The 16,360-nt window shown below is 38.4% G+C and overlaps 2 protein-coding genes across 4 annotated transcripts in view; both read left to right on the forward strand.

The window, feature by feature from the left end:
* The window catches only part of LOC134958186 (inter-alpha-trypsin inhibitor heavy chain H3-like), a 449,083-nt gene that overhangs the window by 398,839 nt on the left and 33,884 nt on the right, over positions 1-16,360 (forward strand). The gene's annotated exons all lie outside the window — the stretch shown is intronic.
* On the forward strand, positions 1,611-4,107 carry LOC134958189 (uncharacterized). The gene is made up of 5 exons (XM_063940619.1): positions 1,611-1,802; positions 2,015-2,119; positions 2,372-2,539; positions 2,635-2,787; positions 2,892-4,107. Exons 1-5 carry the CDS (start codon positions 1,706-1,708, stop codon positions 4,097-4,099), a joined length of 1,731 nt encoding a protein of 576 aa, XP_063796689.1. The 5' UTR covers positions 1,611-1,705; the 3' UTR covers positions 4,100-4,107.

Genomic DNA, 16,360 nt, shown 5'->3' on the forward strand with positions numbered 1-16,360 from the left:
ATACCATAATGAGATATCATGGTGATGGGTCCTAATCAAATCAGTAAGCCCGTGTATATTTATGGAATCATAAAATAATTTTGTATTCATGTACAAAGACAATATTTTTTGTAATTTTAGCTACAAATCAGTAAGCCAGTGTATATTTATGGAATCATAAAATAATTTTGTATTCATGTACATTAGTTCATAAGAACTTCTGTATAATGCTTTTTATAAATTCATTTTATTATTAAATAATTTATGCGCTTTTTATGAGCCTCATATTCTACAGTATAAGATATACCCATTTGGAATGACTTCCATTCAATCTATACAAGTAGTTTAGACCACTCAGGATTTTTATTTTTTATTTATTTATTTATTTTTTTCTTCTGTATATATAATATAAATGTATTTGGTATGCGTTTGATGCGCTGTGTATGACATTTAAGAAACAGCTAAAAGATTATATCTTTATTGTAACTGAAAATAATTATCACATTTACTAATGTATAAACCAAAGATTATATGTTTAAAAGTCCCGCCCCAAGCATCTTGGAAATGTGGGACGGCGTACCACAGGTTGGTGGGGGCCATATGGCTCACAGCCAGTGTTATAAGAACAGACCACATCACTGAAGTGGGACAGAGCACTGAGAAGAAGAAATTTCAACTGAAGCTGCACAGCTATACACACGTGAAGACATTATGGTAAGTGTTATTATTATTATTATTATTATTATTATCATAATTATTATTATTATTATTATATTTATACATATTGCATTTTTTATTTTATTTATTTATTTATTTATTTTATTTTACAAATATGGCTCTGAAGGCTGTTTAAATATGTTGTTTCTATGCCGCGATATACACACTGTTACACGATTCTGTCCTGTCATTGCATCCTTTGTTTTTAGGCATACATGTATAATATGTTAATATTTCAAACCTATTGGACAGTTGCAAATCGCAGTATGCACTCATATGTGAAATGCATCGCTAAACAGCAACATCAATGCGATGCATTGTAACACATAGAACATATAGTTTTAATAATGTGGCTGTCTGAATGTTATTTAAATATGTGGTAATAGCGACATCTAGTGGTTCATTTTGGGAATGCGCCAACACAATATTTCAACTAATTCGTTTGATAGATATTAACCGTCTCTCATTTTCATTATTGGTTCAGAGACAGACAATGCAGAACATCAACAGCAAAAGATTATTATTATTATTATTATCATAATTATTATTATTATTATTATTATTATTATTATATTTATACATATTGCATTTTTTATTTTATTTATTTATTTATTTATTTTATTTTACAAATATGGCTCTGAAGGCTGTTTAAATATGTTGTTTCTATGCCGCGATATACACACTGTTACACGATTCTGTCCTGCCATTGCATCCTTTGTTTTTAGGCATACATGTATAATATGTTAATATTTCAAACCTATTGGACAGTTGCAAATCGCAGTATGCACTCATATGTGAAATGCATCGCTAAACAGCAACATCAATGCGATGCATTGTAACACATAGAACATATAGTTTTAATAATGTGGCTGTCTGAATGTTATTTAAATATGTGGTAATAGCGACATCTAGTGGTTCATTTTGGGAATGCGCCAACACAATATTTCAACTAATTCGTTTGATAGATATTAACCGTCTCTCATTTTCATTATTGGTTCAGAGACAGACAATGCAGAACATCAACAACAAAAACACTTTCATGGTTAGAAACAGATCTTCTTCTTCTGATGATGATGATGCTTTGCCAAGTTATCAAACCTCTCAAAGTAAGCTATGTCTATAAAGGACATTGACGCGTTTTTATTTATATTTCAAGTTTAAATAGTATGAAATTATAGTCAAGGTCTACAATTTGTTCATTTTTAAAAGTTTAAATAGTATGAACGTACAACAGTCTGGATACATTGATAAGTAATTATTAAATAGTAATTATTAAATAATTATTATTTTCTCATTTTTATTTCTCCCGATTTGACAGTAATCACAAATACAGAGAATCTCGATTTGTCTGTTGATAGTCCCTTTGGCTTAGACTTCAGCGCTATACCGGATTTTAATAATATTTTGGAATTGGCGCCAGATTGTGAGTAACATGATATCTTTATTTATTTTTTATTTTATTTTTTATTTTTTATTTTTATTTTTTATTTATTTATTTATTTTTCCACGGCTAAAGAATTAAAAATAAACCTTGTACAGTTGTGCTGATTTGTTGTCAACTGTACACACTTTATATTCTCAGTAATGAATCGCTTTTTCATGTTATTCTAATTTTATACCGTATGTAATATTTTTTATTTTTTTATTTTTATTTTTCATTTTTCACCGGTTAAAGATGCCACAAAAATGGATGATGCGACGGCTGATGTTATTCTACGGGATATATTGAACAAACCTGATTATTGTCACAACACATCTATACAGAACAGCAATGTTGTTGATGAGCAACCGTTTTTCCCACACGCGACAGGGGGTCGTGCTAAAACATTCGAATATAAAGCAGGTGTGTAATCAAGCACTGTTATATGGTATATTGTTATGCGTTGATTTAAATGCTGATTTTCAGGCAGCTTTGTTTATATTTATTTTATAATATAGGTATTACAGATGAGGCTGTAGCAATGCGTTATGCGCCGACGATACCATCAGGATGTGATTCAGTAGCGCAAATACACCGTCTTAGTACAAGCGGAAAAATATCAAAACGCACAACCGCCGCTGAAACGGAAAGCCATCAATTCGCAGCAGCAGGTGTGTAATCAAACGCTGTTATATGGTATATTGTTATGCGGTGATTTAAATACTGATTTACATGCAGAGTCGTTTATATTTATTTTATAATATATGTATTACAGATGATGCTGTAGCAAGACGCTATGCTCCTTTGATACCAACAGTCAGTGATACATGCTCGCAGATACACAGGCCTAGTACAAGCGGGAAAATATCAAAACGCACAACCGCCGCTGAAGCGGAGAACCATCAATTCGTAACGCCGGCAATTGTACATAAGAACGTTGCTAGGTCATCAGTTATGGCTGTGCATAACGGCTGTATCGTACCGAACAAACGAAAGCCGGCTCGACCAAGAACGAATGAGAGAAGTCATAATTCAACATTTACAGATCTGAAAAGAAAATTGTCATATTCCGAAAATGATAAGCCACAACGGAGAAGGATCGCGTTACAAACTGTATCATGCGTAAGTAATGATGTTGCTGTAACATCAAAACACACAGCGTTTAACACTGCAGACCGGGATGTCGCTGGTAATACAAAGACTGTAAAGGTTAAGAGGGCATCGCGTCTCTCAAGAAGTAATGTTAAGCAATTGTCGCAATCCGCTGTAATCACAATTCCAGATACACAGGTTTGTTCTGAAACAGAAACAAGGCACATAGCAGGCATTGGTTTGTTATCAAATATTGACTCAAGAAGTAATGTTAAGCAATTGTCGCAATCCGATGTCATCACTATTACCGATACACAGGATTGCTCTGAAACAGAAACAAGACACATAGCCGGTAATCCTGTGATATCAGATATTGATGACATAAATGGGCAAGAGCTTATTACAAATTGTGTAGAGTCAACGACACAAGATCCGCAGAATAGCTCTGATGAAGTATTATCAGCCGTTGCAGGAATACCTGGTAATACTACAACGGTTGATTGTGTAACATCAATGCCCAATATTTTTACAACGACAGCCCTGGTACACGCATCGGCTGATGCTTGTGTACCGGCGCGAGGGCTAGCGCCCGACATAGTTGATGAATGTCAAAATTCAGAACAATTAGGCCAAGACGCTGAAATACAATTTTACGCGTTGTTGGGTAAGATACGGGAAGATGTTGAGAACATGGGCGTAAAAGCCGGATATTTGTTAAAACACATTAAAGGTGTGTGCCACGGTAGTAAATGTAAACAAGACATTGTTAAAGAAGTTGTTGAGACGTATATGAATGTCATGTCAAAATACATAGATCGGTCGGTTAAGACAACTGAATTTATTAAAGCCAACATACATCATTTTGCAGAAATAAATGAAACTGATCCGTGACTAGGCATGCTAGGCAATGGTTTGAAACGTGTTTTAAATTTAAATGACTGTAAAAAAAAACCACGAATTAAACCTTGTTTAACATACAAGATCTCACAGTTATTCCGACGCGCAAAGGTGAAACAGGCTGTAACAACATTAATCAGATCGAGAAAGCGCAAGCGGCACAGGGAACATGCGGTAGGTGGTCAATTGAGAAAACGCAAGCGTCACAGGGTACATGTGGTAGGAGGTCAGCACAGTGCGAGGCATGTAGATTTAGATCAATCTCCACCCCATGCATTACCGAATGACGAATCACAGGCTGACAATATTGAGCGCGATGCAAGCCCCATATATGATGATGCAGGCCGTGTTGAGTCACCCGGTAATGACGAAGGTCGGCAACATGTATACTTAGAAGCAATTAACCGCTATGAACGACAACGACCGAATTTCAGAGCCGTTGAGTACCACAATCACTATCGGTTTGTTAATTTGGATAGGGTTACATCATTTGTAGAGGGAGTTCGAGCCATTCATACGGCTATACAGGCCATGCTCGATGATGTCCTTGCGGGCGTGGATCCTGCCGACCGCGTTCAGCTTAGATTGGAGGGGGGTGGGTTACACAATGCCATCTATTCGCATCGTAAGCCGCAAGAAACATTAGACGCTGCCAGTTTTTTGAATCAGATTACAAACACGCTTCAAAGTAACGCTGAATTCTTATTATCCACAGGCTTAAGATTTGTGATCAGTATTTTTATGAACAGATCAGGGTCTGGTTTGACTGGGCGTAGTTTACAACGCCTGCCCCAAAGTTTAATAATAGATAAAAGAAAGAGATATCTCTATGACTTCAGACGCGTAGGTAATAACCTGTGTTTGGCCGCTAGCGTCTGTAAACTTCTGGATAAAGGTAACAATGCCAATGATCATGTAATACAGGAGAGAGCGATACAACTACATAAAGCTTTGAATCTGCCGCTTGATAAAGCGGTCAGCTTTAGCGATGTTGCAATTTTTGAAAATTATTTAAAAGTATCCATCAATCTCCTCTATTACAGTCAAGGGTCTTGGAAATACTACAGTGCAGACAGTCGTTACAAAGACACGATCTTTGTGCTATATCACGATTGTCACTTTTATGGGATACTCGATATCAAAGCGTTTCTTGGTGCCCGATATTACTGCGTCCGTTGTCATAGCGCTTACCATCATAGAAATAATCACGATTGTCTTTTCTTTTGTAAGGCTTGTCACAGGCCGGCTTGTATTGACGACGGTGTGACGGCTTTAAGGTGTTCGGTGTGTAGGGTATTTTGTCGATCAAACGAGTGTTTAGAGCTACACAAAGCTTTAGCTCTTGATCACAAAATATCCTGTCTTGAACATGTATATTGTGACAAGTGTTGTCTCTACAGGCGAACAGATCATAACTGCAGAGGCCTAAAGTGCCCCATTTGTAAGGTGTTCGTTGATGGGTTTTCGAACCATTTGTGCTATATACAAACCATCAAGCCGGAAGAGCCCACAAAGAAATACATCTTTTATGATTTTGAGTGTATGCAGGAGACGGGTGTGCACATACCAAACTACTGTTACGCTTTAACATTAACGGGTGAGAAAGACTGGGAGTTTAAGGGTGTTGCGTGTATCGAAGACTTTGTAAAGACGTTCATGAAACCAAAATTTGAGCATTACACATTCATAGCCCATAATGCAGGTCGCTATGATGCATATTTTGTGCTGCGCCAGCTGATTAAGGAGAAATTAAAGATTGAATTATTATCTAGAGGCGGCAACATAATGTGCATCACGGTAAAAGATTTGAAGATAAGATTTATCGACTCTTTAAATTTTTTACCCATGCGGCTTAGCAAGTTACCAAAGGCGATGGGGTTTGACGGTACCAAAGGTTATTTCCCACATTTTTTTAACACAGCTGATAACCAAAATTACATAGGAACTATGCCGTCAATAGAGTATTTTGGTCCACAATACATGATGCCTGATGAATTATCTGAGTTTACAGCTTGGTATAAACAGTGTGTACACAAACCGTTTAACTTTCAAAAAGAGCTCGTGCGATATTGTAAAGACGATGTGAAAATATTACAAAAAGCTTGTGATGCTTTCAGATCTGCTGTTATAGCCATGACAGAACAGGAGTTTCTAATAACAAAGAAAAAAAAAAAGGTTGTGGTTAAACGTCACATCGAGGCTTTTCAATTAGTCACGTTGGCGAGCGTATGCATGGCCATGTACCGGTGTAAATTTTTACAGGAAAAGACACTGGCGCTTGTACCGGGTGATAACTATCACAAGACGCAGAAGCGTTACTCAACGCCCGCCATACAGTGGTTAATGTACATAGAACACAAAGAAGGGGTGAGTATAAGACACGCTTTACAAGGGGGTGAGAAGAAAGTTGGTAAATACAGCCTGGATGGTTATGCCGTGATTAACGGCACACCAACTGCATTTGAATTCCAAGGTTGTTTTTACCACGGCTGTGGTGCTTGTTACAACGCCGATGATAAAAACAAACTGACTAAAACGACCTACGGTCAATTACACCACAAGACGCAGGTAAAGTTGCACTACCTTAAACGTTGTGGATTTCAGATACGTGAAATCTGGGGTTGTGAATGGAAGTCTATGCTAGATTCTGATGCGGATCTACAGGCTTTTCTGAAGGGTAAAGATTTACCCGAACCCTTGGAGCCACGTGATGCTCTTTATGGCGGGCGCACAAACGCCATAAAGCTGTATCACAAAACAGGCTGTGATGAAAAAATACACTATTTTGATTTCACCAGCCTCTATCCGTATGTTAATAAAACCAAAACGTATCCTATACAGCACCCACGCATTATTTATAAGGACTTTGGTGATGTCACAAAGTATTTCGGTTTTGCCAGGGTTAAAGTTTATCCACCTCGTGGCCTATTCTTTCCGGTTCTGCCAGTTAAAATGGGCGGCAAGTTAATGTTTCCATTATGTCGCACATGCGCTGAGTCTGGACAGACTGAGCCGTGCGTTCATGATTCAGAAAAACGTGCGCTCATCGGTACATGGTGTACCGTGGAACTAAACTTGGCTGTAGAAATGGGGTACAAGGTATGTAAAATCTATGAGGTGTGGCATTTTGATGAGAGATCTGACAAATTGTTTTCAGGCTACATTAAAACGCACCTCAGGGATAAACAAGAGGCCTCTGGTTATCCCGAATGGTGTACAGACGCCGAGAAACGCCAAGAGTATATAGACGCCTATCAAAAGAATGAATGCTTGTCTTTACGACCCGAACACATAGAAATCAACCCCGCTAAAAGACAAATTTCAAAATTGTTTTTAAATTCCTTATGGGGTAAATTTGGTCAACGTAGCAACATGCCCAATACGTGTCTAGTGACCGACCCCGACAAACTTTTTGAATACGCGTTCTTACCGTACTATGACGTGTCCGCTTTGGATTTTATTGACGATGATACAGTTATGGTAAATTGGAAGTATGCCAAAGACCATTACACCAGGGGTGCAATTTCAAATGTAACTATAGCCATCTTTACAACGGCTTATGCCCGTGTTGAACTGTACAAACTACTGTATAGATTACAAGATAGATGTCTTTATCACGACACCGATTCTGTAATTTTTGTCAGTAGACCCGGTGACTGGACCCCGCCATTGGGTGATTATTTAGGTGAGTTGACCAGCGAACTGCCCACAGGCACCCATATAACAGAATTTGTCTCAGCCGGGCCCAAGTCATACGGCTATCGACTAAACAACGGAAAGACCTGTTTAAAAGTTAAAGGTATAACGCTCAATGTTGATAATGCGCAGCACGTTAACTTTGACAGCCTGAAAGAACTGGTCTTAGATTATCCTTTAAACCCCGAAGGCGATGACCAGAAAAAGGTTGTGATCCGTCAACCCGGTATAGTACGTGTGAAAAAGTGCTGGCAGATAGAGACGCGTACTTTGCAGAAGACGCAAAGGTGTGTTTATACTAAACGGTCTCTTACGGACAACTTCACAACATTGCCGTTCGGCTATTAAGATGGACACCAGATTTCAACACCCTTTCTCATGTATTTTAGCGGGGCCGTCCAATTCGGGTAAAAGTTATTTTGCCAAAACGCTGTTGCAACACGCTGCAACACATATGACTCATGTACCTGATAATGTTGTTTGGTTTTACACCTGTTGGCAACCTATATACGACCAACTTCTGCGTGATTACCCCGGTACGCGCTTTATAGAGGGGTTACCAGAGTCTTTTAGCGATGATCAACTTTTTCCCCCTGATAAGGTTAATTTAACAGTGATTGATGATTTGATGGACGCGGCAAGTAATAATTCTGAGGTTGAGAAGGCTTTCACAAAGTATGTACATCATCGTAATCTCAGTATCCTGTACCTTGTCCAAAACATATTTTGTCAAGGTAAAAAGAGCAGAACTATACATTTAAACACAAAATATATGGTCCTGTTCAAAAACCCCAGGGATAAAATGCAGGTGGGCATTCTGGCTAGACAAATGTACCCATCGAAACATCGTTTTTTTCTCGAATCCTATGAATCCGCGACGGCTGCCCCTTATGGGTATTTGCTGGTTGATTTAAGAAACAACGCTCTTGACGATTATCGTTTACGAAGCGGCTTATTCCCACCAGACAAGCCTGTCGCTTTTGTCATTAAGAAGCGTGGTTCTATAAAGCTATAACAGTACAACATTTAGTCATTTGTTGCCATTCTAACAACGGTGAACATGTCGGGGCGGATAAGACGTAATTGGGTGCTTTTAAAAACGTTAATTAAAGCAACACCAATCCAAAGAAATGCTATTTTATCCAACGCTTCAAACGATTTAGTCACGGCCATTTGTGAGATAGCGCTCAACACGCTTAAAGGCAAAATACCGCTGTCTCAACGGCAGCTGAACTACCTTAAAAAGAAGCGTGCGCTTATAAAATCACTTTGTAATAAGAAATGTGCCATTGGAAAAAAGAAGATTCTGGTTAAACAGTCGGGTGGTTTTATCGGCTCGCTGCTTGGTTTTGCTATACCGCTAATTACAGGACTATTGTCTAATCGCTGATGGAGTACGCTGAGAAAATGTATCTGGTGCCTCAGAATCAGATAGAACGTTTACATAATAAAACGAACAGCGACGACATACGTAAAACAGCAACGCACGGTCTAGATGTAGAGATCGTGAAAATACTACAGAATAATGATTTATCAGAATATGAAAAAGCAAAGCGATATACAATGTTGTTGCAGAGATACCTGGTGTTGAGTAAGCAGGCTGATAGTGAAATGTCAACTTTAGCTCTTTTATCACCCGTTGCAAAATCTGTTGATGAATCAAATAATACGACACAGCCTATTGCCCCCGATGCTGTTTATCATGAGCTTTTGAGTGGTGTTAATGACCGGTATAAGAAAAACTGTGAAATACTATTGAGTAAAATGACACGCTCTAAACACATCACAGACTGGAACAGTAAAGGGGAGTTTCTGTACAAAGGCGTCACTGTGCCTGGTTCCAACATGTTAGATTTAATAAGAAGCATCACGCAAAGTAACGGTGTGTCGATCCGTAATATACCGAATGGTTGGCCTGAATTTATGCGGGCTATGTCTGAATTGAATATTCCCTCAACCGTCATAGCCAATGCGGGGAATAGAATGTGTTTAGAACGATTAAAAGCTGAGATGCAGGATGACTCTGATGGTGCTGTGACATCGCCCATGTCGTTACAAACCCTTAACAAAGGGCGAATAAATGTTTTAAGTCCCCCAGGTTTAACAACACCGCATGGTTACTTACTGCCTAGGAAAAGATCCGTAAATCTATTTCAGGATTCACAGTGGCTGAAACTATAACATATAACTAATTTATATTATTTTTATACACTGTATTTTGTGTTGGTATTTTGCGCCACAATGTTTAACTTATGTCAATAATATTTTATGTAATGTTTTAAACTCATCTTTACCGTGTTATATATATATATATATATATATATACATATATCAATAAAATATGCTTATGCTTTATAAAACAACGTTTTGTTCTTTGTTTCTATTGCTGTAAACGGAAGAAATTTCAAGCACACGATATAAAGTTTAATAAACAACGTTGTTTATTAGAAAAACATCATAGGTATGATGCGTTGTACATAAAACGTATCAAACAGAATGTTGATTACAAGTTACACAAACAATACAACGTTGTGCGTAACACGCTTCACACACAGCGTTGTGCGTGAAACGTTTTATGTACAACGTGTCAAGTTATGACACGTTGTACATAAAACGTTTCACGCACAACGCTGGTTACAAGTTACGCAATTCTGTATATATCTATATGCATAATGATTCAGACAATGGCTTCTTGGTAGTCGTCTTACAAAATTTGAAACAAAACAATCATTACGTTTTGTGTCATCACTAAAACGGGCCAGTACATCCACATATTTGTGTTTTTTACACATGTAAAATATAAAGTATATGCAATATTGACCGCAAACGGTACTGTTAAAATTTTGCAACTGCATATTTTGGTGATAAACACTTTTTGAATTCAAGTTTAAAAAATGTATTATTGCCTTTGGGAATAGGGGGCTGTCAGGGGCTAACCCGTAAGAATCAAAAAAGTAACATTCACGTTGTTCGTTAAAATAAGCGGCCAACCAGTGCTCACCCGGCTGCCCGCTGCTATGCGTATTGATTACAAACGCGCAGGGATATTGCAACAGTTTACTGACCGGTAACATATCGCACGGATACGTTCCTTTAAAAACATGCCTTGTGCTTTGCACGGCGTACAGAATACAGTTTATCTGTAATGTGTTCATTTTTTCAGCAGCGTAGTGTTAGTTTATTTCATTTATAGATAATCGTACAGCACATCGCGCCTTTGATTAATCTCGATGATGTTATCAAATAGAGCGTATATTATCACATTGACTGTCCGGTCCAACGCTTCTGCAAAGCGGAATTCGGCACGTAGATTGCCTGTTCTTATCAGGGAAAGGTGTTCTCCACACTCCTGTTCTGGTGAAAGGTCAAAAGCGAATAGCGTGTAGCCCCTGAGGTACTCTTCGCGGTCAATCAGTATACCATTGTCAGATTTCTGCTTATTTGTGATTTGTATGAGTGACATATACTCTCTTACAGCATTACCGCTTTCAAAGTCGGGTTGAAATGGCTTGGCGGGGTGCGGCGTTCCATCCAGATAAAGGGACGCAAAACTTACATTTTTATGTTCAAAGCACAGGGGGTTCCGGTTATGGATTCCTGAAAATGATTCGTTATCCACGAAACCTGCTATAACTGTTTTCGGTACTTGTCCTAAAAATAAATTTTCTAGATTAAATACTCTACTGCCTGTTGGTACGCTGTAGATTTTCATCCCAACGCGGTCAATCGCGTATTTCGCGTTACCGTTTAACAGAGCCTGCGCGTGCCCAATCCGCACGGCCGGTGAGACCTGAACTCTTTTCACGAACAGGGATGCAGCTGTGATCTGTATTTTAAAGGCATCCGCCTCAGACGACATTAAGCAGAATGCATCTTTGTTTCTGGTTAGTTTAATCTTCAGATCAACGGCGTTTAAAATTAGTTTATGTTGATGGAAGAGGTCGCAGTGAAGCGGGCCTAGCAGTTCAACAGTGCGACTCTGCGCTGTTGCGCCTGCTCGTTTTTTGAATCCCGTATTCGGGCCGTCCAGCGCCGTGTTGTTAAATTCACCATCCACATCTTTGTAAAATAGTCCTGTTGTGTGTTTTGTTGACAATGCGTCCGAGCTGTAATTTAATATAGTCTCAATGTACGCGCGGTATGCGTAAAGATTGTTGGATTGTGATATGAGCCTGTCGCCCAGAGTTACATCCACTTGGTTGAATAAGGTCGCTATTGGGTAATTAATAAGCGCGACCCGCGCACCTTGCGGTATCGGCGTGTTATCGGTTCGTACGATCTTGCATGTCACGTACAACAGCGTATTGTTCAGATCGTAGTAGTGTTCACCGCTGGCTGCTATATAAAATTCAAGCGGAGCTGTGTCGGATAACGCCGCTAAAGGTTGAACTTCGACGTATAGACTTTTCTCTATGCTAGTTTGTGTCGGGGGCACGTCAAAAAGATCCAGCTCTGTTTTTGCACATTCAACGGATTCGTGGTGTATGAAAGACATGTTTAAAAAATATCACCAACGGCACTCTTCGGCTTTCTCTTCTTCTTTGAGTTGCGTCGTCTCTGTTTTTTATTTAAAAAGGGTATGTCCCAAGGCGGAAGCGCTATCATACGCTTCCGTTTTCTTTTAGACACGCCTTTTCTTGTATATATTAGTCCTGAACCGTCTTGCTTTGCTTGGTTCGCCTCGTGTATCTTATTCACAACGGCCGTTGTGGCTTGCCCGATAACATCTTTCGCTATATTACGAACCGCTGTCTTCATATGCGGTTTAGCCAACTCTAAACCTCTCCGGAAAAGAGGAACAGCTTTTCTGAAAAGACTTCGAAAAATACCGCCTAAACCGCAGCCGTACATGTATGCGCTGCCGTGAAAACCTGGTAATCCATTACCGGCTTGAGATTTATAATATTGCGCATAGAGCCCCGGATCGCCATAATTTTTAACAGCGACCATTCTGCTTAGTTAATAAAATTCAGTTTTGCGGCGTCTGAAGTGTAGCTTCACGATCGCTTTCCCAAACTTAAATGCCATGTTCTCGTTTTGGTCGTTCTTTATCTCTATGGCTATCGTGTCAAAATGTGTTTTGCACAATGGTACGTAATCGGGTTTCTCGTATCGTATTGTGACAACCTCATTGTTATAACCCTTCATTTCAACAGTGCGAAGTAGCGGTACATAACTATCCCCGACCCGTTGGTGTTCGATAATGTCTGTGTACACGTACATCGTATATTGGCCGCCTTTGATGTCGGCGCATGGTTTAGAAATATTAGTTTTAGGCTGTAAACCCAGTATCCATGTCAGCTTAGAACCGGCGTGGATTTGATACAACAGTTTGCTGTCACATGTTACAACGCGTGCAAATGGATCATACGTTAGTCTTAATCCAACGTCCAGTTTCAGTTGTACAATTTCAGCGTTGATTACGTTCAGTAACGCCTCGATTGTTTCATAAAAACCGGGTTTAATGCACAAACTCGCGACTCTCGCCACCGGCTGGTCCGCCGTTCCATCCCATGATAATTGCAGTCTACAATCTTGTAAATCCAATGTATTCCACGTATGCGGGTATTGTATCTCAGTAAGTGCCACTTCCCATTCGCCATTTAAGTCTATCGGTTTAGCCAACTTTGTCGTATAGTTAGAAATCTTATTTTGCGGGAAGGTAACAGCCGATGCGTTGCTGGGTAAGGTTATGTAGAACGATTTGTCATCCATCGCTCGTCTTGTTAGATACTGATGATCTTTATATGTCTTTTATCACCGATGCTGCGACCCAACTGTTAAATTTTGCGGGGTAACCGCGCCACTTGACTAACGCGTATTTACGGCCTCTGACCGTCTTATTTTTTAAAATCTTTTCCACTTTGTAAACTCTGTTATAGTTTTTTGGTATGCTTTGAAGCTCTTCGGGGTAAAAACTACCTGTTATAACTTCACCGTACAGATCTGCCAACTTATAAAGCGGTTTAATCCCTTTAGTGTTCACACTATGTACAACAAAAATCTCCTCAGAAAAGCTCTGTTCGTAACCTTTCTGAAATATGTCCTTATATTTAGAAATACGGACGTGGTCACCGATTCCTAAACAAACTGGGGCTTTCTTACTTCTAAAGTAATCACCGTAGGTCGTTTTGAAGACACTCAACGCGTTAGAGTCATTCACATCGTTTGGAGCGCACTTAATCGTTCTATGGTATGTGTTATTATAGCTGCGTATGAAGTCTTGTAAAACGTCTATATATCTGTAGGTATTCTTTGCCGTGAAATAGCGCCACATGCGTGTTTTTAAAGTCCTATTGAAGCGCTCTATAACAGCCGCTTTCACATCGTTATTGGTCGTGAAATGTTTTATACCGTATTTTTCTAACACCTTTTTTAGGCTTCTGTTTAGAAACTCTTTACCATTATCGGTTTGTAGCTTCATCGGCACATCACCGCGCTGGAATATTTTTTCAAAAGCATTAGCGACTGTTGCTGCATTCTTAGCGGTCAGACTTTCACCCCACACCCTCTTACTGAATATATCGATGATTGTTAATATGTATTTAACGCCATCGTTGTATTTTGACAAATCTATCAGCGAGACCAAATCGCATTGCCACTGTTGGTTTATACCCGATACACAAATCATGTTCCTTTTATAGTTTTTTCTTGCTGGCTTGTGCAGCGTGTAGGCGTCTTGTTCTTGTAACCACTATCTTACGTCGGATCTTTTAAATTTATTTTTAACCGACTCATAATATTTATCAATACCGCTAAAACTACCTGGTTTTAACACTGTGTAATATGCATCTTTCATCCGCCTGATTTGACGCGCCGCGTTGCGTGACATACTGCGACGGTGTGTTGCGCGACACTCTGCGACTGGTGTTACGCGACAATTTTTAATACGTTTTAATATCGAACACTATAAATTTATATTAATTTTATATTAAGCGATATAAAACACTATCATTTAATATTAAAAGGGGGCGGGTCCTAGGGCAAGGGGGCGTTAACAACTGTCAAGTTTGACAGAAAGGTTGACTTTATCTACTCAGATGATACAACTGAATTTATCATGATGAATCTTATATATTCCTATATTTTGCTAATGTAATACCCTTATGGGGGTATGAATTTTAAACAAATAATACTATGTGATCATGTGCAATCTGACTATGTGCACCAGTATTATGTGTTCCAGAATCATAATATATTTGATAAATATATATTGTTTAAATAAGACACAGATGCATTAAATTGAATAGTAACAATATTCTTATGTTATGTTGGTAATAATGTAACGGGCTATTTTAACATAACAGATCCTATTTAGGAAAATGATGACATGATATGCCTAGTGACCCAAGTTATTAAAACTTTTTACTGTAAATATAATGTTTGTGCATGCATACGCCATGAGATATGTACTTCTATTAAGCACAAACAAGCATATTGGCATTCTACTCTAACATTTAGGGTAAAAGATTAGAATGGATCAAGGTAGCATAGCGTAAGGACAGACATAGGTTCAGAGGCCTCTTTGACAATCCATGTTATGGATATGAAGTAAACCCACCATTAATAAGCATTAAAAAGGATACCAAGAATATGATTTTGACATATGGCCCCAGATTTTCAAATAAAGGATGTGCAGCGTATCTCCTTATTTAATCCTAATGATGTCATAGTATTCAACAGGCATATGTATCTAGATTTTTCTTTAGTGACATACATAGTGATGTTACAACCACTTATATCTAGCTCAAACAGTTCTAGATCATAAATTTTCACCTTTTTGTGATTACTAGTGTGGAATCGTGGAAAGTGTCATGCCAAAACTTGTAATTTTCTTCATGTTGCTTAAATCTCTTTGTGTATTTTTAATGATATACACATGATCCAATATCGTTTTAAAAAGCATCTTAGTCATGCTGATATATTTATAAATGAATGGGCCTATTAAGCAGTAAATTACACCAAATGTGTGGAGCAGTTAATGAATCTTTTTTATTTCTGTTTTATTGTTATTTCTGTCAGAGAACTTCTGAGTGATATGAATATATTGGCATGCTTGACATGGTCCACAGGGATAACAGACAGATAATGATGGATTTTTCCTCTGATGCTTGGAAAAGTGACTTCTAAACAAATTATCCCGTAAATTTGTTGATATCTTCCAGATGATCTGTATGGTCTTATCAAATTCTTTCTTCAGAGCATAAACAGTGGTGAGTATATATCGATATTTGTGTAATGGCGCATTGATGTGTATCCACTCTTTACAGTATGTAACAATGTATATCCTTACTTATAACCAAGACAAGAGAACGCACCTTGTGCCAAATAAGATACATTGTTACATACTGTAAAGAGTGGATACACATCAATGCGTCATTACAACAATGTAACAATGTATCTTATTTGGCACAAGGTGCGTTCTCTTGTCTTGGTTATAAGTAAGGATATACATTGTTACATACTGTAAAGAGTGGATACACATCAATGCGCCATTACACAAATATCGATATATACTCACCACTGTTTATGCTCTGAAGAAAGAATTTGATAAGACCA

Source organism: Pseudophryne corroboree, chromosome 9 (assembly GCF_028390025.1).
Source record: "Pseudophryne corroboree isolate aPseCor3 chromosome 9, aPseCor3.hap2, whole genome shotgun sequence".
In the NCBI taxonomy this organism is placed as follows: Eukaryota; Metazoa; Chordata; class Amphibia; order Anura; family Myobatrachidae; genus Pseudophryne; species Pseudophryne corroboree.